This window comes from Daphnia pulex, chromosome 1 (assembly GCF_021134715.1).
Source record: "Daphnia pulex isolate KAP4 chromosome 1, ASM2113471v1".
In the NCBI taxonomy this organism is placed as follows: domain Eukaryota; kingdom Metazoa; phylum Arthropoda; class Branchiopoda; order Diplostraca; family Daphniidae; genus Daphnia; species Daphnia pulex.
Window position 1 is genome coordinate 1,124,949 of NC_060017.1, and position 25,920 is coordinate 1,150,868.

Below are 25,920 nucleotides of genomic sequence, written 5' to 3' on the forward strand. Positions count from 1 at the left end.
CAAAGTGGCCTTCAGCGAGTTTCGCATATCTACTTATGATAGATGCGCCGTACACACTTGCTCCGTAGCTACCTTTCTTGCAATAGTATTCAGAACCGCTATCGCCTTTAAAGATGTAGCTATTGCCCACTTCAGTGACAGACACGATACCCGAGTTCATTCTCCAGGGGTCGCTACCAGCGAATCCACCGTACCAGCAGCCAAAGACTCGATAGTGAGGGCGTGATCCCGTGATCTTAACGATCTTCCACTTGTCAGGAAAGTAATCACTCATATCAGTATCCAGGCGCTGAGTAGTTCGAAATCTTCATATACATTGCGAAACCGTCCAATCCAAAAGAGGGACATACTATAATCATCTCTGGCAGTCTCATCTCGTCTTTTGTGCCGCCTTCTCCACAAAAGAAGTAGACGTTCTCTAATTTTTCAGCACTTGTTTGCCGAAGTATTGTTTTCAGCTTTTCAAATAGCTGAAACTCTTGTTCAGTGATTTCGACCATATCATACCTCAGATACAGGGTCTTCTGGTGACTTTTTAGTGAGTGACCAACCTCCTTCAACCTCGGTCCAAGAAAGAACATCGCCTACTTTCCTGTCTCGGCCATCAACTCATCTGTAAACTGGATGGCAAGTTTATTCTCATCATCAGGATCTTGGATAACATCGCATGTAAAAACTTTACCCATTTTGATTCTCCTGATTGTTTAATGTTTGCACCCTTAGGCTTAGTTGCGCTAGAAGTTCTAATAACTCTTTACCTATTTCTTGGTCTTCAATAGTGTCTAACTCGACCTTAATTTCAATTTTTATAATTCTCCCAATCTTATATCATATTGAAAGGGAAGCAGTTTAGGAATAACTCATTCTCTAGACTCGATGCTTCCTTTTCCCACGGCTGATCCTCGTACTTATATTCCTCAGCAATTTTTCCATTCCATTTCCACTTACCATCTTTATCATTAGACAGTTCTCCTCGGAAGTATTGCTTTACGTGAACCATCTCATGTGATAGCGAGAACATTTGTTCCATAAAGAATACTTTTCCTGCCCTTGTAGTCCTAGCAATTAGCATAGTTGCCTCAGTCTTATCACCTTCGCATTCTCCGAAAAGTGCGCCTCGATCTAACGATTCCACAAACTCTATTACGAGTAAATTATTAGACAGTTTATGGAGCTTAAGGTGTTTGAGCATGTTAGTGACGTAAACGTCAACATCGTTGCCAAATTTATGCTTACCGTCAATGTAGAATATCATTCATAGCCTATCTATCATTTTTGGTAGAGACCATAGCATCAAGCCAACGCCAATAGTGGATAAGATGATGATTGTGGTTATGTCCATCGAAGGATCACACTTGCCGTTGCAATCATTACCAGAAACGCCAAACAAAATAATCAGTCCAGTGAACAAGCGAATCATAATATAATCTTTCTGTATTGTTGTACGACTTAGCCAAGTGTCTCAACAGACGAAGAGACGGCACCGCCGATAAACACTAAGACGGCAAAGATAACAAGCAGGGTGGTAAAGACAGTCATTTCAGTTTCTTTTCAATCACTAAGACTCTATAATAACAGGTCCAGTGGAGAAGTCAAGCGTTATTTTAAGGGGTGTCTCATTTTTGCAAAAATACTATGGAACTGCCTATCCAGTCCAAACCCGCTTAGGATGTCAGGATTATCAAATTGATCCATGATGATCAGTTGAGCTAGTGTAGCGATTTCCTTGCGTAAATCTTCATCACATACATTGTTAATTAATTTGTATACACTTTCACTCTTCCACATTAGATCAAAAAGCCAAATTTATCTATCGGTAAGACCTTCTATTGTCATTACTGATTCCTTGGTAATAGTGGTACCTGGTGACGGTTTCGAACCGCCGACCCGCTCCGTGTAAAAGAGCCGCTCTACCCCTGAGCTAACCAGGAAAAAAATGTGGAGCATGTTGGACTCGAACCAACAAAAAGATACTTCAGATATGTGACGCCTAGGAATATCTATTCGAAGTTTCAGCACACCAATGCAGTCTCATTTGATGCTCCATAACTGGAGCGGGATGCGAGAATCGAACTCGCAACTTCAACTTGGAAGGATAACGCTTTACCACTAAACTAATCCCGCTTTGAAGTATATATGCATGGTGGTGATAGCTAGATTTGAACTAGCGACCTGCTCCGTATGAAGGAGATGCACTACCGCTGTGCTATATCACCATATAGAAACACTCTCAGCCTCCAGTTACTTGTAGTTATCAACCTACTTTTAATCTTCACAGACCCTGCGTCCAGTTTAGAGTGTTTTTATATGGTAATCTATGTAAGGTCTATTGTTTGATGCACATGATTAGATGCAACTGTTGCGCCCCTAATCAATCACATCTGGTGTACACGTTCGAATCATGTATTACCCAATTAACTTACCAAATGAGTCAGTCTCTGACGATTACCATATAGAAACGCACTAACCTGGCTTCAGGTTATCACTTTAACTTAGCCCAATCTTTAAGCGAAGGGTACCGTTAATGTGTTTCTATATGACATATCCATCAGCACCCTGGATTGAACAGAAAAGTCCGTATTACAGACTGCGACCACGCCGAGTAGTTGCAACTACCTTTGTGCCAATGTGTTGTTAGCGTCCGAGATTCCGAGCCTCGAGTATCCACCTTTGGAGTCGCAGTCCCGTGTATGACCCACTAACAAATGATATACCATACGGAAACACACTATCCTAGACTGACTACTTTGGCACGGGCTTTGCTAAAAAGCGATACCGTTCGTAATGTGTTTTTATATGGTAGGACTGCAGGGTAATGATCCCTGTTCTACTGGTTAAAAGCCAGTTGCTTCACCTTAAATCTTCAATACCATGTATGGTCCATTCTTTAAGATTCGAACTCAGTTCTCACTGCTTAAGAGGCAGGACTTCACCGTCAAAGTTTAGAATGGTTGTACGTATTAGATTCTATTTTACGAGCCAACTAAGACCATACATGGGGTCAGAGTTGACACTATCGTTTACCTGAACGTTTCATGTCATTTCCTTTTTTTCTGTTTATGCATCATTATAGCATAGGTCGTTTTAAATTGCAAGCTTAATCTTCTTCTTTTTCTCTGATCCACTCACCTTTTTTTCGTCTGTTCATCCGTGACCGCTTTTTCCAGTCATACGTATGGCCATCAGGAGTTTTGCCGTCTGCAACGGTATCTACCCCAAACATACCAAAAATTTCCATGCCATCTGGGCCACGAATTATCACAAACTGTCCTAAGTTCTTTGCTACTTTCATAGATGAGTCTAGCGTAGGACACTCATCAAAAATGAAAAAAAAACCGTCTTTACTCAATACCTGATAATCCACTCAATTCCTTCTTTAACTGCTGGCGCTCTTGCTTATTAGTCTTTGTATGACTGCCAGCTTTCCTAAACAATGCTAGAGCAACGAACTGATTTCGTTCTCTAACGATTACCTTTCGTGTCATTGCTCTCTCCTTATAACTTAAAAATTTTACTCCATTGCTGGAGCTTCTCGTACTTCTTAACCTCAGCTTCATCTAGCTTGTCCTTTCGAACAATCCCATGTTCAATCATAAGATTAATTATACACTGTAGGTCACCTAACTCTTCTTCAAGGTGTTCTCGGTTGTCATAACCTTTATCGGGGTGCCTACTGTCAAAACCAAACCTAAAGATTTTACTGACAGCCTGAATGACTTCAGCACACTCTTCTTGGGTGATTGACAAAATTTCATGATCAATATCGTTTATCATAACCAATCTCTATTGTTAGTGAAGCGGGTACCGAGAATCGAACTCGGGCTCTAACCTTGGCAAGGTCACAAGCTACCATTACATCATACCCGCATTTCCAACTGTGAGCTTACGTCCTCTCCGTTGGCGATTGGACAGCCGTTTGTGATTTCTCACGGGACAGGACATCCCTTATTTGGTGCGCCAGGCAGGAATTGAACCTACACTCCATCGATAATGAGTCGAATAATTTACCATTAAGCTACTGGCGCTAAGCTACTGGCGCAAGGTTAAAACCTTATACATCTATACACCTTCAGAGTAATACCCGTTCGACTCACCGTACCAACGAATGTCAACATAGCCCTTGCGAGTTGCTAACTTATAGAAGGTCCAAGTGAACTACTCTTGGTACTCTGACACTTCAACACCTTCTGGATTATCTCCTGAAGATGACTCCTCTGCAATCAAGATTTCGGAGCCTATAAAGTCTTTGATGTCGCCAACGACTGACTCAACAGAAACACTCTCGCAACAATCCTGTTCGTGATACATTTCATAAACATCACCGTTAACAGCAACGAATTTGATCATCGAATCACCGACATCGACTTCTTTCAAAGTCAATCCCTTTAACACTTCAAAATTCACATAGTTACCATAAGACATAATAATTCCTTTAAGTGGCGGAGAGTGTGGGATTCGAACCCACGCACCCATTTCTGGATGACAAATTAGCAAAATGCTGGTTTAACCACTCACCCAACTCTCCGCATCTCTTTCTATGTATCTATTATAACACTATTTAGCGTCCTGTCAAGCAATTTCGCTGTGTTGTCAAAACTTCTTTCAGTCGGTCGGCCGCATACGAAGCTGCGAACGCACGAGGCTTTACCATAGCAACAACGTTACACATTGCTCGGATGTAGCCATCTGCTTCGTTGATAACACACGAAGAGCCATGCATCTCCGATGGATTAATGTCAAGGTGGACTTCATCATCTCGGTCTTCTAGTACATCAGCAAGTTGTAGGTAGAGTTCCGCAATCTTGTAAACTTCTTTCATCAGCCGCATACGAGGCTTGCTCTTCTTATCCCACTGCATATCTGCTTCACGCTGGACTTCACCAAAGATTTTACATCCATGATTTCCGTCAATGTGGACTACGACAGCTAGGGTGTAGTCAATTAACCAACCCTCTTTTAAGTGGACTCTCTCAGAGTCGCCACCGATATAAATCTTAGTCTCTGCACTTTGTGCCATGATGAAAGATTTAACTTAATCAATGTTGATTCGCTTTTGCATCTTTAATCCAATACTACGTCATGTTTTTAACTTCTCTTCACCTTGTTTAAGATATTCATCTATTCCACCTGATACGGTTTGCGGCAGGGGAGTGGGCTTATTATCTAAATCTCTGCCAAAAATTATATCCCAACGCTTGGCATACTCTTTATTGGTCACACTAAATGGTCTAGGTTTAGACCCTTTGCCTCCATCACTCATTTGTCACCTCGTAAAGTTATGTGTCCCAATATTTAGAATAATCTATATTATCCCAGTACATCTTATTGTTACGATTTAAGAAGTTTTTGATTAGATACCATGCCATTCCAAAGTATCCCATCTTTTGAAAACGTCTACTATCTTGTCCAAAGAAATGGTTCACTAGCTTAAACTTCTTAACATCATACATCTTGGATAGAAAGAAGTCTTCGCTGGTTTTGCATTTTCTAGGAAAGCCTCCTAGCTCCTCAAACTTGTCTCGGCGAGTAAGCATGAATGCTCCGACTGCAAATGGAACAAAATACTGCATCACCTTATTGATGCCGTTAAACATCATAAAGCCTATCTGAGCCCTTTTATCACCATCATAGCATTTTGCATACAATCCGACTAGGTCTAAGTCGCCTTCTTCTAGTTCTTTAACAGAGTCAATTATAACACTATCTGAGAAGAACCGAACATCACTGTCTATGAATAATATGTAAGGGGTTTTTATTAAATTTGCTCCACTATTCTTTGCATCAGAAACTTTACCACCTTTAATGATCTTCACATTAAGGTCGCCCTTACTCTTTCTGTTTACCTTTCGTGTGTTATCCGTAGAGGAATCGGCAATGATGATTTTCGTTTTGCCGATTCCTTGCTGATGTCGTAGATGATCAGGTAGATGTTCAATGTAGCCTTCTTCATTTTTACAAGGAACAACTATTGTTATTTTGTTTTCAAGCATTATCGTTACCTTTCGTCCAAGTGACTATTACCCATTTACCATCATGATGCTTAACTAAGGCTGTACATGATTCTACCCAGTCGCCGTCATTCATATAGACTATTCCATCAACCATCTTAATTTCGGCATGATGAATGTGACCACAAATGACTCCATCGAATCCTCGCTTTTTGCAATACTGTGTAAGGTTAGTCTCGAACTTGAACAAAAAGTTCACAGCCTTCTTAACTTTACTCTTAAGGTATTGACTGATACTCCAATAACCCATGCCAAATCTATGACGCCACAGATTGAACTTGTTATTCAGCCAAAGTACCATTTCATATGCTTTGTCGCCGAGAAAGGCTAACCAAGGAGCTATAGAAGTGATGCCGTCAAATAGGTCTCCGTGAATCACTAGATAACGCTTACCATCGACTCCGATGTGTTCACACTGATTCATAATCTCTACGTTACCAAAGCCGATGTTATAAGGCATCAGAGGTCTTAGGAACTCATCATGGTTACCAGCAACATAGACCACTCGTGTGCCACGCTTCGCATGACCTAGAACTCTTCGAACAACATTAGAGTGGTTTTTTTTTTCATCTCCATCTATTCTCCAAACATCAAGGATATCGCCCAAAAGGTATAACGTTTCGCAAGTATTGTGCTTGAGAAAGTTATTTAGTTGATCGGCCTTAGAGTCTCTAGTCCCAAGGTGAACGTCTGATATAAAAATAGATCGATAGGTCTTTATGTTTTCCATAAATCTATTTATATCAATTCAAATAAAATTAGTAGTAGGTTATTCTGTTACGAGGAAACCTACCGAAACCCTAAGCTACGTTTAGGCAGCTAATGCGAACTGTGTGTCGTTTGCGTTTACATTTTTTGCTTGATTTACGGTCATCGCCTACCGAATCTTCCATTCCGTTGCTTGTTGCCCTGTCGAAACTATGCAGGCCCATCATAAAGAAACTAAAACATTCCATGTTTAATACGCTCTTGCCTTGCCCATTTCATATAATGTAAAATCTTGCTCTTGTTCTTCTTTCGATTACAATATGCTTGATAATCCTTATCGGTCTCGGCAGTTGGAAGTTTTGTAGGTTTAACCTTGTAAAACTGTCCACTTCCTGACCATGGGTTTGCGTATCTATTCATGAATTTCCTTATGGTGGACCTGGGGGGATTCGCACCCCCGTCCAGGACACTTTTCTCTTTACTTCATATGATCATAAATTGGAGTACGAGGTGAGATTTAAACTCACGATTTTACGGATTTGCAATCCGTTGCAATGGGCCGCTCTGCCACTCGTACATGTCAATTTGTAGTAGGTAAGGACAAAACCTTATTAGTTTGCGCTTCGATATTTAACGTGGCTCTTGCCATTCCGCAACACCTTTTACATATCATCACGATAGTTACTACAAAAAATTGGTGCGACCTGAGGAACTCGAATCCCCAACCTCCTGGTTCGTAGCCAGGTGCTCTATCCAGTTGAGCTAAAGGCGCATAATATATTGGCGGAGAGCAGAGGAGTCGAACCCCATCCCATTTCTGAGAACCTGTTTTTCAAGGCCAGTCGCAGGACCAACCCCGCTGCATTACTCTCCATTATCTTAGTACCAAGAGACGGGATCGAACCGCCCACGCACAAATTTTCAGTCTGTCGCTCTACCGACTGAGCTATCTTGGCAAATTGATTTGGGGTGTCGTATGAGAATTGAACTTATGATGACGGAAACACAATCCGTAGTTTTTCCACTAAAGTAACGACACCATTTACTGGACGTTATCGTGTATCCACTTCCAATATTCTTCTACTGACATAGTTTATCCTTATAAAGATTGGCATCCCGCCAGTGACTCGAACCCCGATCAACGGTTTTGGAGACCGTTATGCTGCCATTACACAAGCGAGACACTAATTATTGAGTTAAACTGTGTACTCGTATGACACAGGAACTCTAAACTTGATAGAGCCGTCAAGTCGCCAAGGTTGACTTGTGACTAAAACACGGTCATCAAATTGAACATCAGCAGAACCGCTCGGAGCGCCGACAGTTGAAATGATGCTTTTATTCCCAGTTTGAATAATAAATGTGCTGATTGTTCCGGCAGCACTAGGAATTTTTGGTGGAAAGTTAGAGATCGTTACGTAACCGTTTGCATCCATTGCTCGTGTTAATTCTGATATGGCATAAGTAGCTAAAGCTACATCAGAACTATTTCTAAAAGTAATGTTTCCTGCAACTGAAATGGAGGCAGTGGCAAAGTTTGGGTTACCGTTAACTCCACCACTATAAGATGTCGCTCTTAACTCACTAAAAATCGATACCATCAAAAAATTAACTTTTGTTGCAGCCGTATAAGCGTTTTGTATTGCGACTGCGCCGGTGAATATGCGATCACGCCAGTGCTTACGACGATATTTGCCGTCGTCAAGTCATCAGTGACTAAAGACGCATAAGAAGTTGAAATTGATATCGTAGCCATTATTCGTTACTCCACAATTGTTAAGCCGCCATCATATGGGGCAAATGGTTAGCCTAAGGTTGTAGTTAGGTTTGTGTATCGCATAATTCCAGTTCCGGTGTTCGTAGTGACAGGAACAACAATAAATCGTCCGGAATAAAGCAACTCTTCAACGTTGACGTTAACTGCTGTTGCATTCCAAATGATAGCCCATGCCGCAGTGCCAGACTTAAACGCATTAGTTGTTACTGTATTACTAGTGTTAGTGAAGTAATACGTTAATGTTCCTTCGTTCCACAGACAAGCTGGGCCTGTGGAATAATGTGCAAGGCAAGCGCTTGCACTTTGGTTATAGTTTGTCCAGTTTGACTCAATTACTTGAGCAGTAGGTTGAGCGCCTGTGTATATAGTTACAGAAGTAGACTTTCCAGTCCTGGAAATAGCTCCACTAGAATCGTTCGTTATTGTCTGTAGTAGTAAATCAAATGATCTACGTGTAGTCATTCGATTTACTTCTGTTGAATAGGTTGGCATAGGTAAAATTCCTTGTTAACGTTTAAGTTATTTATATTTATACTGCGTTGTTTGTTAGGGAAAGATTTTCCAGCGCCCCAAATGATACGAACTGCTCCTGAACCTCCTGACCCACCGTTTCCACCACCTTGGGATTGGGCAGGGCCTCCGCAACCGCCGCCGCCGTATGTGCCACCCTGAGCTTGACCAGGGCCACCGCCACCGATTCCTCCATTTGAACCACCACTTCCTCCAACGCCTTTAGAGTTATATTGAGTTATCGCTATTCCGCTTGCACCTTGTCCTAATAGACCAACACCTCCGCCAACGCCAGCCAAACTGCTGCCCCAAGGTGCCCCAGCACCACCTCCGCCTTGTCCTGATGTTGGTTGTAATTCAGTCTCAAAAACAGAGCTAGATTTCCCGCCGTTTCCGCCGTTGCCTGCGTATCCCGCGGCACCTGCGCCGCCCGAAGATTAAAAAGCAGTTGAAAACGTTGCATTTCCTCCAGAAAACTTTACATCACCAACTACGGACGCTCATGCACCACCTGTTCCTACTAATTCGTTGAAGGTTGCAGAACTGCCACCACCACCGCCGCTTTGGCAAAGAAAATGACGCTATTGTTTGCTCGTCTTATTTGACTGTCTACACCGGCTGCATCGTCTGTTGCAGTGACTTGTCCGGTATATGCTCCCGCTGTGCCGGCTGAGCCCGATATGATAGTTAGCACTTCGCCTGGTGTAACCGAAATATTGTTTGAATAACTAAGTGCGCCACCGCCACCGCCACACCCACCGGCAGCGTTTTGACCATAACCACCAGCACCACCACCGCCGCCGCCGCCACCGACTGCAACTGCGCTTATACTAGTTACTCCATCTGGCACTGTCCAGGTATATGTACCGGCAGTTGTAAATGGTTGTGCTATTACCACTGGCACATTATTGTTCTTGATCGATGTGCCTTCAATCGTGAAGGTAGGACTGTTAGCGATATCCTCTTCATACTCAGTAAAGAAGACGTTGTTTGAAACTACTGTGCTTCCTTCCAGGGTCAGTGTAGGAGAATTAGTAATGTCCTCTTCATACTCAGTAAAGAAAACATTGTTCGATGCTATCATGCTTCCGTCCATCGTAAACGTTGGGCTGTTAGTAATGTCCTCTTCATACTCAATGAAGAAAGCATTATTAGATATTACCGATGATCCTGTTCTAATGAATCTGAAGGTGCCATTAAGTCACTCTTGGTACTCAATGAAGAACTGGTTATTTGATGTCAGCGATGATCCGCCTAACGTGAACACTGTGCTGTTAGTGATGCTTTCTTGCTGGCCAGTGAAGAAGTTCTTATTTGATATTACGCTTGTGCCTTGTAGAGTAAAAGTTCCAGTTCCGGCATAAATAGTAGAAAAACTAACACTACTCTTACCTTTAAGGTCACTCATACTTATTCTAGTACCAGCGCCTTGTTTGCCTGCAAGGACTCGCACATTTGCCTGACCCAGACTGATTAATGCCTTCAGGTCCAATACCAACTCGGTATTAACCTGTGACATCGAAATTGCGTCTGTTGGCAGTGCCGTAGTATTTCCTTTAACTAAGCTTCTAGTGTTTGTTCAACTTATTTATACTAAAAGATTGGTCTCGGTGGCAAGAATCGAAGTTGCGCTACATGGTCCCAAACCACGGGTGATGCCATTTCACTACACCGAGAAATACTGGCAGAGGTAATTGGATTCGAACCAATGAAACTGATTTCAAAGACCAGTGCTTTAGGCCAGGCTAAGCTATACCCCAACAAAATTGGCTCCGCATCTGGGTAACGATCCCAGCTAATCATTGATTAACAGTCAAGCCCATGCACCATGCTCGGGTTCTGCGGAATAGAATCTTAAATTTCTTCGTAGTCGGCTTTGAAACCGCCACATTCAGGACATGGAAAATCTTCTGGTAAGTCTTCCCATTTGCCTTCTAACTCTTCAGCGTGGACATGGCCACAAATTACACATACATGTTCCATTATAAACTCTCCAATACTTGCTGATATGCCTCTGCATGACGCTTTTCAACTTTTGCTAGTGCTGAGAATCTCTTCTCGGCTTTAGCTAACACGGCAGAGAATTGTTCTGCGTGTTCTTTACTCTCTTCAATCTGTGCGGCTGCTTCCATCACGGCTAAAGTGTTGCCTTCGATTTCAGCGGCACGTTTGAAGTCCGGATACATTCTAATGAACTCATGTGTTTCAACTTCAATGGCCATTTCAAGACATTGCTTAGTTGAGGGTTTGCCAACTAACAATTCAAGATGGCCCCAGGAGTGTAGCAATTCTTGATCTGCGGTATACTCAAAGTGTTCCGCAATCTCTTCATATCCTTCTTCACGGGCAATTTTGGCAAAGTAGCGATATAGTATGGTAATAGTAATGCGAAATAGTATGCGCTTGAGATTCACCAGCAAAGGCCGCTTCAAGGTTCTTAATAGTAACTGACATAGCTTCCTTTCATAAAATGGTAGCGGGTGTTGGATTTGAACCAACGATGCTCCTGGCTAATGATACCGGAGTGGTGACCTGACCCTACCCGCACTAATTAGTATTTAGCTACTCACACCACATGAGCCCTAAAATGGTCTGTTACTACGTCCATAACATTTATTCTTTTGGAAAAGCGTTATACTACACCCTAGGCAGTTTCCAGTATCCCTGAAATGGGGACTGTGAGGTCAGGTCCTAGCGTAGCCTCTGTTCTATCGTTTCAGAGACGCCTTTTTATAACGCAAAAGAGTAAGCCGGGGTGCTTGGTACCGATGGAAAATTTCGAAATGTCGGCCTTTCGCTTATCAAGCGAATGCTCTTTCTCTGAGCTACGTCGGCAAAACTATGGCAGGTGAGGTATTTAGTCAACGTAATCAATGTATCTGACTTGCCCATTCTCCTTTTACTTTCCTTACCACAAAACTGGCGGTCTGTGGGCGAATCACGGCGGTCTGTAAGCGGATAGACAATCCGCAGTAATAACCTCTATACGAACAGACCTAAAATAGTGATAGTTTCTATAACACCCATTGAAACTAACAAACATTGAGCATATTTGGCATATGCTATTTGGCTTGGTGGAGATGGATGGATTCGAACCACCGTGCTTTTTAGGGGCCAGATTTACAGTCTGGTGCAATCAACTACTCTTCCACATCTCCGAATAATTGACGGCTACGAACTTCCGTCATGCCTTTTTCATAGACACCGAGAGTACATCGTAGATGCACCGCCTAATACGGCATATTCTTCAAAAGAACATGCTAAGAATTGAAGTCCTAGCTGGGATTCGAACCCAGGTTTCCTGCTCGAAAAAGCAAGCGTTCTTGGCCTCTAAACTAAAAGGACATAAAATCTGGTGGACCGACAGGGGATTGAACCCCGACCTCAGGCATGCAAAGCCCATGTGCTCCCATTATCACTATCAGCCCAAATAACGCTTGACTTTTTAAGGAACATTTTTGTTGAGTCACTATCAACCTAACAGAATCTAGTATAACACAATCAAAAGATTTGTCAACACTTTTTTACGTGTTTCGTATTTATACAACATCTTCTTTCTCTTTGCTGTTCATAACTTGTGAACAACTTCTCATCTACTATGTATATAGTTTATCATAAAAAACGGTATTGTCAAGAACTTTTTGAGAAAAAATTGTATTAAGTTGCACTTTTATGCAGTCTACAGAGTTGATCATCGACTCATCCTCTTTTTCCAACTTGTCGCAAAGTGATACCAAGCTGTTTCGTGCTTCGATCAACGTATCATAATTTTGGGCATTCATCGCAGATGCCGCCGAGGCCATCTTATCCGCAATGCCCAAAATTGCCAATTTACGTTCCTTGCATTCCAGTATCTTGATCTTCAACATATAGTCTCCTTCACGTTAACGTTATCCATCTAAGAAATTTAAATGGTAATGTAATGTCATTTAATGTCAGGATACATTATAATTTTTATCACATTTTTCATTATGGCAAATATTAGTCTGACGACTCTCTATTTGCCATACGGTCAGTATAGCACTAAAGAGTGTAAGCGTCAAGCATTTTTATCATTTCTATCAACTATGTTACACTCTATAAGCCGTATTAGATGATCAGCCACTGTGTGCCATTGTACACGAATGTGAGCGAACCGTACTGTGCATCGATGACCGCTGTTGCCGCACCATCGATTGTGCCGGCAGTTGCTGTGATAGTGATTGGTGTTGCAGGTGAAGCAAGTCCTAAACCGTCTTTGATTGTGAACTCTTGACCAAGCACACCTGCTGGTAGCGTCACAGCGACTGCTACTGGACCTGGCACCGCTACATCAATCACGTTATCAGTTGCGGCTATTACAGTGATAGGAGTTGCAACGGCAGTTCTGATATCTGCAATTGCACCGCCGCTGCCACTGATTGTAATTGTATTGGCGCCAGTGCCTGTGGTTGGTACAATCGTAATATCTGTTCCTGCTAGAATCGAGGTGGGGTTATTGATGTATGACATTTGGTTTCCTTTATTGTTTTTATTTTTGTTAACTAATACGAGTGAGAGTGACCTTCACACTGTTGCCAGTCGGTCTTATTGGTGTTACCTGAGCTGGTAACGATAGTAAAGATTTTGTGGTATCAGCGCTACTCCAACACATTTGAATATTTCCACCTGCTGGTATGTCAAGTGTAAAATTACCAGATGTGAAAATAGTCAATAACGTATTGATTAAGTCTAAGTCTTGTTTAGAACCTGGAATGTCAACACCATTTAAACTTAACCACATGCTAATGACACTAGTGCCGCCAGCAGTTTTGCTTACTTCAAGCGTAAACAGTTTAGTGTACGTTCCAGAATTAACTACAGTCAGGGCAGTGCCACCGACAATGCTAATACCATTTGCTGGACCAGTTGTGTTATATGTTAACAGATTTATTGCATTGGCAACAGGATTCGTTTGCGCCGCAGTGCTAGTAAAGAAGCCATAAACAGTTAAACCTCCACTAGAGCTAACAATACCATTAGTCACATTTAGACCTGAGCAGACCTTGAGTATACCAAAGTCGGTGGCAGAAGCAAGAGGTGCTTTAAATGACATCTTATACCTTTTGTATGGCTACCCATGAGGCACAAACATATTCTGGCCTCCCCTCTGTGCTCCAGGTGTTGCAGTACTTTATGCCTGGTATGAAAAATAAGCAACCACCACAGCGGTTACTCACTCTATATAAACTTGGGAGTGAGGCTGGTATAGGCTCTCCGTCTGGGTATTTGCGTTCTTCTATCATATTGTATCCTTAAGCAAGGTTCCACTCTGTTCCGTTGAACACGAGTTGGAGAGCACCATACGGTGCATTGATGACTGCACTAGCCGCACCATCAATGAGTGCTCCTGCAATGTCAGTAATCGTGATTGGATTTTTCGTTGCATCGCCATCAATATCCTTTACGATAAAGATAGTGCCTGCTGGACTGATTGGTAGCACAATGCTTGCGGCAGTTGCTAAGTCAACACCGATGAAATAATCATCTAGTGTTGCCGTGAATGGAGTAGTAGTGACAATCGTAACTGGCACTAGTCCTGGTGTGCCTGGAGGACCTTCTGGTCCTGTAGGCCCGGCTGGACCCGGTGGGCCTACTGGTCCAATTGATCCACCTGATATGATACTACTAATAAACAAGTCTTTATCATAGCACGGCGGCGGAAGAATTGGCAGTGAAAGAGGTACAATTGGAAACCCAAATGGCCCGCCTTGAAATTGATTTTGCTGTTGCCAACAATTATGCAGTCAGTTGAACAATTACGAGATGTGCAGAAAAGGGTCTAGTACCGCCAGCGTCTGGCGTAATCGTCAGTGCAGTAGAGTTTCTTGCTGGATTACGTACAGTCAAAATAGAGTTTGGTGCACTAGTTGTAACAATTACCATTCCAACAATTTGATCGGTTCCGGTAGCACGACCAGAAACGGTATAAGCCACATCAAAACTCCATTTAGTGTTAAGATAAGCTGTCCTGCTTCACTCACGCTAACTTGAAATTGTATTAAATATAAACCAACTGATGCTAGGTTAAATGAACTAGGTGATACACGAGTAATCTTTGTACTTGAACTGGGTCTATCTGATGGAAATTTTACGTCAGCGTCTACAGCAATTGTTGCTGTATTATCAGGAGGCATTAGTGCATAAAGGTCGGCATAATTTAAAGTACTGATTGGACCTGGTGGGCCAATGGGACCGGGTGGACCTTCTGGTCCTGGAGGTCCAGCTGGACCTGCTGGTCCTGGCAGACCACCTATGATGCTACTGCTAAACGAGTCTTTATCATAGCACAATGGCGGAAGAATTTGTAAGAGAAGCGGCACGATTGGAAAACAAAAGAGCCCACCCTGATATTGGGATTGTTGTTGCATATGCTAACCTAAAACCCCTGCGGCTTGTGGCCACAAGGATTCAAAATCAAATATTAACGAATGCTAGTATTTGTGTTAGCTGAGCTCGCTGTTTGCGTACCTGAACCAAGGTTAATTGCACTATTAGTCAAGTTTTGAACTAGACCATAGATCAAGTGCGCTAGGTTAGCGTACTGCGATTGCTGCTGAGTCTGTTGCTGCATTTGGTTAATGTTGTTGGTTGTAGTAATTTCAACACCACGAGTAGCTTCACCAAAATGTTGGTGTGTCTGCAATGCAATGATTGCCGCATTAGCATCAGCCAATTGACGCTGTAGGTTCAGTTCGTATTGGCTTGTAATCAAAGCACGAGTCTTGTCACCATCGTTATTAACTTCTTTTGACAACTCGTAACGATTTTCCATGATATTTTGGTTAATCGCTGTGGCGTTAGTCAATTTATTTTGCAATAGTGTATTTTGACCTTGCATCAGTGCAACGTTATTCATATTGATTACGTCTTTAGTCGCATCAACACGGTTAACAATGTTACCGACCGCTGAGTTAAACTGACCAGTCAGGCCTAATGATTGAGTAGCTTGGGATGCTTCAAATGCGGCTGCACTAAGTGCGACTGACTTGTCAACAGCACCGATAGATTGCATCAATGACATATTAGCTGCCACTTGTTCTGGAGGTGAGCGAAGAACTGCGCCTGCACCGCCATCGCCACCACCACCGAATAGACCGCCTTGACCGTTACGCAATAGCGTACCGAAAATCAGACCACCGATTAGACCACCGCCTCCGCCGAAGCCAAGACCTCCGTCGCCACCACCGGACATCATCATACCTGTTTGGTTTAGAATTTCTGCCATATAATTTCCTTTTTTATTTTTGTTATTGAAATTTCAAAGTGATGGACGCCGTCACCAAGCGATTTGGTTTTACCCAAAATTATTTTCTTAGAATTCCTTTGGAAGCTTTGGAACTTTTGCCATTACACCTGCAGGGGCAAAAGCCGAAACAAGGGCTCTTGCTGGAGCGATAACGACTGGAGTGGTATCTGCAATGATAGGCATCAAGTGATCTACTACGGTCAGTGGTGCACCTGCTACTACTTCGCTAAGAACAGCAGCCTTTTCAATCCACTTATCAACAATTTCAAGTGTTACGCCAGGACTGTGGCTAAACCTGTTAGTGCTGAAAAAAGTGGCAATTCAAGGGCAACTGCATCGGCATGATGCATTTCTTCTGTGATTTTTTAAATGGTTTTAAGCATTTGTGATTTCCTTTTTTATTATTGTTATTGGGAACTTAAGTGATGAACGCCGTCACTAAGCGATTTCGTATTACCCGAAATTTTTTAGTAGACTTCTGTTGGTACCATTGGTATAGTATCCATACTGTATGCGCCCTCTAACGCAGCAATCAAAGCCAGATAGTCTATCATACCGAGTGGGTATTCGCAACCACGTTGATAACAGAGTTTATTTGCCCGTTCGACGATTAAGCGTAATCCTACATCATCGCTGTATTCCGTAGCGTATTCTAGTAATCTAAGAAGAAGCGCTGGGTCTAGCATAATTCCTGAATAGGTATGATGTTCTACCGTAACTGTCTTGATGTGTTTTTTCTGCATGGTGAATTCCTCTTTATTATTGTATTTTTCGGTATACGATACTGAAAGTTCGTCGTCTTCCAATACTTGTTCAAGTGGGTTGATGAACATATTAACCCACATATGTTATTTGTTGATTGTTAACATCAACATCCATCTATCAAAAATATAATTTTCAGCATAATCGAATGGAATCCAGCAGTAACCGTTATCTCCCCATTTGGTGCCAAAGCTGTTTTTGGCTAAGAATTTATCCTCTGGTATAGAGAGTAGCCGACAATGCAAAGAGCATGACCACTATGTGAACTATTAGTGTCTTCCGGCATTTTAAGTATTGAATCAGAGGAATACAGTCTATCAAACGCATCAAAAACTTGCATACCAATAAGAACTGGATGATTGTCATTGATTGCATGGATCATTTGTTGATTTTTAAGTAACTTTCCGTAGCCCACGATAGTTCGCTTAGGTGCATCTGGATAAGCTTTTGGAGAGGGTTGAATGACAAAATCTTGTGGTTCATATAGCCAGAATTACTCTGAACTCGCACAATAGTTTTTTAGTGATTTCATATCACTTCTGAGGGAGTATACGCCTGCATCCACCATAACATTGTTTTCAATGTAGCGTGAATGGTAGTATAGGTATAGTCTACTTAATGGTGTAGACTGAGATGGGTATTTTTGGTTGACAAGGTTTTCATAAGCCGATAGAGTTGCACTTGCCGAGCAAACTCCTAAATTACCTTGATTGTCTACAGGCGAATCAAACGAACGTAAGCTAACGACTTCTCGTATGTCAGCTAATTCGTATTGATATGCAAAATCTCTACCGTCGGCCTGACTGGCTTTGAGACTGAATTTGTACGGAAGATTTTGAGGCTTTACTGGTTGAACAAACATAGCACCTTATCCTTTACAGGTTAGTAAAACTAAGGTGTAACGTCACCAGTAAACGACTCGGGTTGGTTCCCAATTTCTTCTAACTCATCTTTGTGAGCTTGTAGGTAATATCAATAATAAAAAGAGTGATGCATGAAATTTATTGGGTAATTAGTCCAAATCTCACACATCACGAATTGTGTCAATTAACACAAAGTATGAACTTCTTTGAGGTCATACGTTGTATTAATACATTATCAATTCTCTATATTTGGTGCCCCAGGAGAGACTCGAACTCTCACGCCTCTCGGCACTGGCTTCTAAGACCAGCGTGTCTACCATTCCACCACCAGGGCATAAACTATGTCGAAGCACACTGGATAACCACCATACTTCTCCGTTTTACAGGAGCTATGTCTCTCAATGCATTTCGATATAGCAGGTCGACTACTATCATTTTGGCCGTCGACCAGGGCACCCTAAACCTATCTTTGTAACTCGTATCAAGTGTAACCAGTATCTAAGTACTTGTCAACACATTTTTTAAAATATTTTTGGTGCCGGATGTCTGGTTCGAACAGACGACCTATCGCTTACAAGGCGATTGCACTACCACTGTGCTAATCTGGCATATTGAATTTTTAAGTAGTTCCGCCTCTGTTATTCGGAACCATTTCGCCCAGTATACGTTAGGGTTAGAGGTACGTAGTAACAGTTGGTAACAGAGCTACTAGTTTAGCCACTTTGCGGTGGGACTCATTCGCATAGTTATCGAGGCTATGCTTTCTCAACATCTACACTTACAAAACTTGGTCTGTGCTGAAGGATTCGAACCTCCGACCCCTTGGTTCCAGGCCAAGAACTCTACCAGACTGAGCTAAACACAGAATTTGGTGGAGCGAGTAGGGATCGAATCTACCTGTACCGTAGTTCCACCGGGTTACAGCCGGCTAGAACACCATTGTTCCATTCACTCATTCACAAATTTTTACTATATCAAAACACAATCCGTATCTTAGTTACGAACTGCATCAAAGCTGCTACCTCTAGATGATAGCCCAACCTGAATTGTGCTTTGATATGGTACTTTGTAGGGGAATCGCTGTCCTAACCGTTAGACGAACAGAGTATAGAAATTCACTTAACAAGTTTAAAGAACGATGCCATTTTCACGGCTAGATAATTATTTATACAACTATTATCTGTGATTTTTTCTCACTATGCTTAAGTATAACACACTTTTTTTGTGTTTTGCAAGACTTTTTTAAAATATTTGATTAAAGAACAAAATTTTCTGTCAAGTCTCGCTACACTTTTCTCAACACAGACTGTATTATGACACAGCTGGTTTGTCTTGTCAAGCGGTTTTTCAAAAAAATTTAAACTTTTTCGAAGTCACTGCCTGGTGCCACTGGAAAAGGCCAAGTATCCGAGATAGGAAGAACATCGTTAGGCTCAACGAGACTGACGAACTTGCCGTTCTTTACCTTGAACACCTCTAAGTCAATACTGTCTCTGGTGTACACTCTTTCCACCGTCAATCATCTTACCATCAACCATATGACAATCATGGTGCGACTGACTGTACCACCACTCTCCATCGTTGTCCCGAATCATTCCAAAGTCATACGACTCAACACGATCAGCGTTAGCAATCATCACACCGACACCTGTGTATCCTATACCAAAGTATCTGTTACCAAACTCAGGATGAGGAGTTTCACGATAGAAGATATCAAATGGCCTATCGCTAGCGTTTAGGTCTGTCGTACACACATACGTAACAGGCACTCCATCTTTTTCAAAGTAAATCTTTTCTACCTTCGCCATATCAAACACTGGAGCATGTTTCACAATCATTTTGTATTCCTCATTTACATGTACAATTTCTGCCTTGATTACAATCTCGGTTGCAGCCACTTGGCCATAAACGCCTTTTTAAATCAGTTAAAAGTAAACCGATTTGAGTCAGTAGTGCATTCATTTCATACTCCTAGAATGGTGCGAGAGGCGGTATTCGAACCCGCAAGCCTTGCGTCGGCAGATTTTAAGTCTGCTGTGTATACCGTTCCACCACACTCGGAATTACTTCGATACAGACATATAGAGGCCAACGTTAGCAAATGCGTATCCTGCATAACAGAGACCCATGGGAACGTTACCTTTAAACACCTGTTCAACTAAGATATACAAGTAAATCAATCCTGTTAATCCTACTAACCATCCACTCATATACATCTTTCAAATTTGGTCCGGCGTGAGGGAATCGAACCCCCATAAAGACTTTAGAAGAATCTTGTCCTATCCATTGAACGAACGCCAGATTGTTTATTGATATCAAACCAAGTAGTTTGGACCTGTCCAACGAATAGAATAACCACCTTCAAGGATGTTACCTCGAGCCTTGTTGCGAGATGGGGTAGCCCACCTTGCTGGCTTCAAAATATCGCCTTGCTTGAACTTCTTATCGTTAGTACCTTTCACTAGGAAACCCCACACAGAGGTGCCACTGATGATTTTGATGTACTTGGGACCGTCTTCAACACGAACCGATTCATTGAACTCTTCGATCATTTGCTTTCGGTGTTCACTAAGTTCACCGCTAGCAGAACTCCAGCTGAGGTAGTCGGTCTTGATAGCTTCAATCAGGGTAGAAATTTCTGAATTCATCATCTCGGTCTCTTTCAAAGTTTTCATCACGTATCTAGTATCTCACAAAACCTAGAGGTTTTCAAGCGGTTTTACAAAAAACTTTCAAGTTCTTCAAAAATTTCTTCGATACCCATTGCTTCTAGGAGAGTGTTAGTCTCAGCACTGAAGGTCCTCCAGAACGTTGGATCGAACTCTTCGATGCTAAGGTTGTTGTGGAACATATCACAGGTCTTGATGATTCGGATCACTTCAGGTGCCAGAGCAAGACGGGCAGTCTTACGGTAGGCTCTAATGCCGACGAAGGCAGGAGTCTTGGTCAAGTACCAAACACCCTCTGCTACTTCTCTACCAAAGCGCTCGGCAATCATCTCAAACGTAGCGGTGGTGTCCTCAACGGTGTCATGCAAAAGAGCTACACTGGTAGCGTATTCGATGACCTCTTCCACCACGAGCTTCTAGGAATCGTTCGACGAGCAAGGCCACAGCAATAGGATGCTCAATGTAAGGTTCACCGGTATACTTCCGGACTTGCCCTTCATGCATCTCGGTTGCGAACTCTGCTACTTCTAAGGTTCTCATAATCTATCTCTCTTTCTAAATATTAATTATAGCACAAAGAAAGGATATGTCAAGAGTTATTTTGGGAAACTTTTCAGCATCCAGCGAAGTTTTTCATGGGCCTCAATCTGGCCTTGGATGTAGTTCTGAATGCCACGCTGGTTCAGCGTATCACAAAGCGCATCGGTAGCATAGAGTTCCTCAATCAAGGTGTCATTGTCGATAGCTAACTTCGAAATCATAGCTAGGCTGGTAGGAATGTTGACTTCATCCTGAATCTTTGATAGCTGGGAAAAGCGTAGCAGTGAACCAGGTGCGAAGCTGTCTAGTGAACGAATCTTCTCGGCATAGTCATCAATAGACTCAAACACTTGAGCATATACAGTACCTAAGAATGCGTGATACTGTGCGAAATCTGGACCATTGACGTTCCAGTGAAAGTTATGTGCCTTTAAGTACAGCGAGAAGGCAGTTGCCTGTACTACTTTAAGTTGTTGAATCAGTTCTTCCATTATAAATTCCTTTGTTATTGTTGCTGACTACTGGTATTTATAGACATTAAAGTCCTACTAAACGCTTTACGTGAGACTTATGAATCTTACAATTTATAATACCATTGTAGTAATCAGTAGACAGTAAGACTCCTCGGTCGAACTGCTCTTTTGCCTCTAAATAAGACATCTCGCCACGTGAGTGGCAGAGGTGTAATATCTCACGCTTAAATGTCTCAGCGCCGTTAGCTTCTACTAACAGCATCAACTCCTCACTTGAGCCGTAGTAAGACATCCAATCGGACTCTTTTGTCACCTTCCTTTTACGGGTCTTACCCTTCAGTGGAGGTAGAGTCCTCTTGGATTCAAACAGTTTCTTGCCCACATACATCTTATTGTTAATAAAGTCGGTAATGATGTAAACGAATCCTACATAGTCTCCGATCATATCGCTAGTGAATTCTACATCATTTCGAAGCCACATGCTTTACCATGCCTCTTCTTCATCATCAAAGTCTGAATCGATTTCATCATCCGAATCAACTTCTGATCCACAGATTGAACAAAACATAATCGGGTCTTCGATGTTCGTCGTTTCTACTGTAGATTCACTGTCGCAATAGTCACAAAAAATATCCTGTCGTTTCATACTTGTTCTACTCCTATGTTACAGGCTTTCAGGAACTTTATTCCGTCTTCGCTTCTGTAAATGTTTTTAAAATATACCTGTTTAATTCGACTACCGTATATGAGTTTAGCGCAATTCATACAAGGCGCATGAGTGATAAAGATGTCAGCATCCTTACCACTCTCGTTTGAACTCGCAAGCTTACTTATAGCATTGGCCTCGGCATGAATAACCTCATCTTTTGTTTTCGTTCTGGTCTCAATACTGTTACCAGAGTCGTCTAGCACATGACCAATTTCATCTTCACAGTTGTTATCCCATCCAGAAGGCATGCCGTTATAGCCAATAGAAATGATGCGATTATCCTTTACAATAATAGCACCAACCTTAAGCCTTCGGGCTGTAGACAGTTCAGCGAACCTCTCTGCTACATTCATGTAAGCTTGATTCCACTTGTTCACGCAGGGCAGCCTCTTCCGTCTAATCCACAAACTTCGCCAGCTGTGGTATTTGCGCCCCAGCCCTAATCGCCTTCCATGCCGTTGACGGAGTACTCTGTAACACGCTTCTCAAAGAAGTTATCATGAGACGCACCGTTCAAAACCCAATCAAGCCATGGCATTGGATTGTATTTTACTTTAAACTTTGGCTTCATGCCTAGCTGTAACAATCTACGATCCGCAATATGACGTATGTACTGCTTAACGTCGGCTTCAGTGATACCTTCTTGGTCATGGCCATTAAATGCCAGCTCAACGAACTTGTCCTCTAACTTAACAGCATTTGTTGCCATCTCATATATCTTGGACTTTAGTTCATCGTTTACGATACGAGGATGCTCTTCTACGAACTCACGGAACAACTTAGAGTTGCCTTGGACATGCATAGTCTCATCACGAATAGACCATTCAACAATAGTGCCCATTCCTTTCATCTTACCAAAACGTTGGAAGTTCAGTAACATAACGAACGATGAAAACAAACTCATTCCTTCATTAAATACAGACTGAGAAATAACAAGTGCAAGACCTGTGAGGCTATTGATGTTACCTTGCTTCATGAAGTCTAGCTTGTCTGCCATTTCGGAGTACTCTAGAAACTTATGAAACTCTTCGTCTGGTAGACCAAGTGTATCATTCAGTAGCGCATACGCACGTTGGTGAACACCCTCACGATTCGCAAACGATGATAGCATGTTACGAATATCATTATTCTTAAAGCGAGGAATCATTAGCTCATGGTAATTCTCGCCAACTTGTACGTCTGACTGGGTGAACAATCGAATGATTTGAGTAACAAAGTCTTTCTTGGACTCGGTCAACTTTGTTTTCCAGTCTTGAACGTCCTCTGATAATTCTGCCTCATCTTCTACCCAATGAATCTCTTCATGCTTTTTAGTTAGTTCGACTGCCCATGGATACTGAAATTGGCGATAGCTTTTTGATAAATAAAGTAGTGACATATTTTCCTTAGTTTAATGTTAACCTTCGCAAGCCCGGCATTCATCTCCGCCTCGAACTTCGGGTGGTTTATTTAGTAAAGCGAGTAGTTCATCATACCCACCGATGTACTCTCCCTCAATATATATTTGTGGTACAGTCTTAACATCTTTGCGACCCGTCGCTTCGGCAGCAGTCTTACCAACAGAGGCAAGATCGATATCGTCAAACGAAATACCACGTAAACGCAACTCTTCTTTTGCCATAGTGCAGAATGGGCAATCTTTCTTTGAGTAAACGATATTACGCTTGTCGCCCTCTAGGGCAACACGCTCAACTTTCTCACTGACGCTTTCGGCACGTTGTTTAGCTTCTGTACGTAGATAGTACAATCCCTTTAGTCCTTCTTTCCATGCACGTAGGTGCACCTGATTCACGTATGACTTACTAGCACGAGATGGGAAGAATAGGTTAACAGATTGACCTTGACAGATATACTTCTGACGATCTGCGGCATGCTGTACAACCCAGTTTTGATCTAATTCGTCAGCGGTCTTGAAGATAGCCTTCTCGCCTTAAGTGAGAAATGGTAGATGTTGAACAGAGCCCTTCTTGGTAATGATAGGTGTCCAGTTAGAATCATTGTCTTCGCCTCTAGCGACAAGCAATTGAGTAAGGTATTTATTCTTAACTAGGAAAGAGCCAGCACGGGTACGATGTGTATAAGCATTAGCCTTTAACGGCTCAATAGAGGGCGAGGTTGCTAAGATAACACCCGAACTTGCATTAGGAGCAATAGCTAACAAGTGCGAGTTTCTACGACCCGATTTCTCGCCATCTAAATAAGCGTCACGCTCGGTAGCAAGGAGCTCGGTCTCTCTAACTGCTTTTGCCTTGATATGCTTGAACACCGAATCATTAATTTCCTTTGCGACTTCTGATTCCCAAGCAACGCCATGTTTCTGTAACAGACTGTGAAAGCCCATTGCGCCTAGACCGATGCTTCGCTCTCTTGCTGCCGAAAACTTAGCACGTTCAATCGTATCAGGCGCATTCTCAATAAAGTATTCTAACACGTTGTCAAGCATACGAACAAGGTCACGAACGATAGAAGTGTCTTTCCACTCATCGTAGTACTCTAGGTTCAAGGATGACAGGCAACAAACAGCAGTTATTTCTGCCGATGTCGGGAGGTGAATCTCATTACATAGATTTGATCCATTGATCTTAAGATCAAGTTCTTTTAATTGCTGAGGAAGATCACGGTTAGCCGTATTAATGAAGTTCATATACGGCTCACCTGTACGGAAACGAGTTTCGATGATTCTTTCCCATAGCTTACGGGCATCGATTGAATCTTTGACTCTACCATCTTTCGGGTCTTTCAAGTCCCACATTGTACCTGCGGCAACCGCTTCCACAAATGCATCAGAAAGGTTGACTGCATTGTGTAGGTTCAATGCCTTACGCTGTACATCACCTGTAGGAATACGCATGTTAAGGAACTCAATGATATCGGGATGTGATACGTCCATGTAAGCCGCATAAGAACCCTTACGAGTCTTGCCTTGGCGATATGCGATCATATCGGCATCGACTGTGTGAAGAAACGGCATTGGACCAGGTGCGATATCTGATACTGTGCGAACATCAGACCAGTGACCACCAACACTACCACCATACACCGACAACCATCGCAATTCAGACGTATGGCTAATCAAACCCTCTAATGTGTCTGGCACATATGTAAGAAAGCATGAGATAGGCATACCCTTGCCTTGCTTGCTTCCATTGGGTGCATTTGATAAAACAGGCGATGCAAACATGAACCACTTGTTTGACACATAGGTTTACAACCTCTGTGCCATATCTTCGTCCAGTACGTCTTTGTACTTCGACCATGCAAGAGAGGCACGTTTATATGCCTCTTGTGGTGACGTTTCATATTCTGTTAAATAAAAGTCCTTGAGCATTCCCACTGCATATGACTCTAATAGTTCATCTTTTCTTTTGTCTATATTAATTGACATTTCTTTTCCGCTAATGTTAAAGGACAGTAGAGACACTAGTGCCTGTACCGTCCAGTTATTTAATTATTGATAAACTTATTGATCATAGGAAAGATTTGGGAGATTGCGCCACCAATTTATCTTGCTAATTCCATATGTTCTTTCTGTGTACCGTTTGCAGACCTTAGTTCCACGTAGTGAATCCATGATCTAATTGTTCCGTTTACGTATAGACGAGAGGCAGTATTTCCTTCGAGTAGTACCACTCTC

General features: G+C 42.3%; 3 protein-coding genes and 4 non-coding genes across 7 annotated transcripts; all 7 read right to left on the bottom strand.

Annotated features, from left to right (window-relative positions):
* Positions 1–2,144: 2,144 nt before the first annotated feature.
* Trnam-cau lies at positions 2,145–2,216 on the bottom strand. The gene has a single exon. It is a non-coding gene; the product is annotated as a tRNA-Met (tRNA).
* A 5,383-nt stretch (positions 2,217–7,599) lies between these two features.
* On the bottom strand, positions 7,600–7,672 carry Trnaf-gaa. The gene has a single exon. It is a non-coding gene; the product is annotated as a tRNA-Phe (tRNA).
* A 10,759-nt stretch (positions 7,673–18,431) lies between these two features.
* On the bottom strand, positions 18,432–18,503 carry Trnat-ugu. Its single transcript has one exon. It is a non-coding gene; the product is annotated as a tRNA-Thr (tRNA).
* Positions 18,504–18,686: 183 nt separating this feature from the next.
* On the bottom strand, positions 18,687–18,760 carry Trnap-ugg. Its single transcript has one exon. It is a non-coding gene; the product is annotated as a tRNA-Pro (tRNA).
* A 2,400-nt stretch (positions 18,761–21,160) lies between these two features.
* Positions 21,161–21,595, bottom strand: LOC124192281 (protein slr1894-like). The gene has a single exon (XM_046585499.1). The coding sequence runs from the start codon at positions 21,593–21,595 to the stop codon at positions 21,161–21,163; it is 435 nt and encodes a 144-aa protein (XP_046441455.1).
* A 1,130-nt stretch (positions 21,596–22,725) lies between these two features.
* LOC124192287 (ribonucleoside-diphosphate reductase subunit beta-like) lies at positions 22,726–23,907 on the bottom strand. The gene is made up of 2 exons (XM_046585502.1): positions 23,688–23,907; positions 22,726–23,609 (listed from the first exon to the last, which is right to left on the bottom strand). Exons 1-2 carry the CDS (start codon positions 23,905–23,907, stop codon positions 22,726–22,728), a joined length of 1,104 nt encoding a protein of 367 aa, XP_046441458.1.
* A 309-nt stretch (positions 23,908–24,216) lies between these two features.
* On the bottom strand, positions 24,217–25,467 carry LOC124192294 (ribonucleoside-diphosphate reductase subunit alpha-like). Its single transcript, XM_046585515.1, has one exon. It carries the CDS (start codon positions 25,465–25,467, stop codon positions 24,217–24,219), a length of 1,251 nt encoding a protein of 416 aa, XP_046441471.1.
* Positions 25,468–25,920: the final 453 nt, after the last annotated feature.

Excerpts from the sequence above, each read along its gene's own strand:
- LOC124192294 (XM_046585515.1), bottom strand. The coding sequence starts at position 25,467 with ATGTTTGCATCGCCTGTTTTATCAAATGCACCCAATGGAAGCAAGCAA.
- LOC124192287 (XM_046585502.1), bottom strand. The coding sequence starts at position 23,907 with ATGGCAAAAGAAGAGTTGCGTTTACGTGGTATTTCGTTTGACGATATC. Across the intron at positions 23,610-23,687 it reads TGAATGCCGGGCTTGCGAAG|TCGAACTAACTAAAAAGCAT; the intron begins GTTAACATTAAA and ends ATCCATGGGCAG.
- LOC124192281 (XM_046585499.1), bottom strand. The coding sequence starts at position 21,595 with ATGGAAGAACTGATTCAACAACTTAAAGTAGTACAGGCAACTGCCTTC.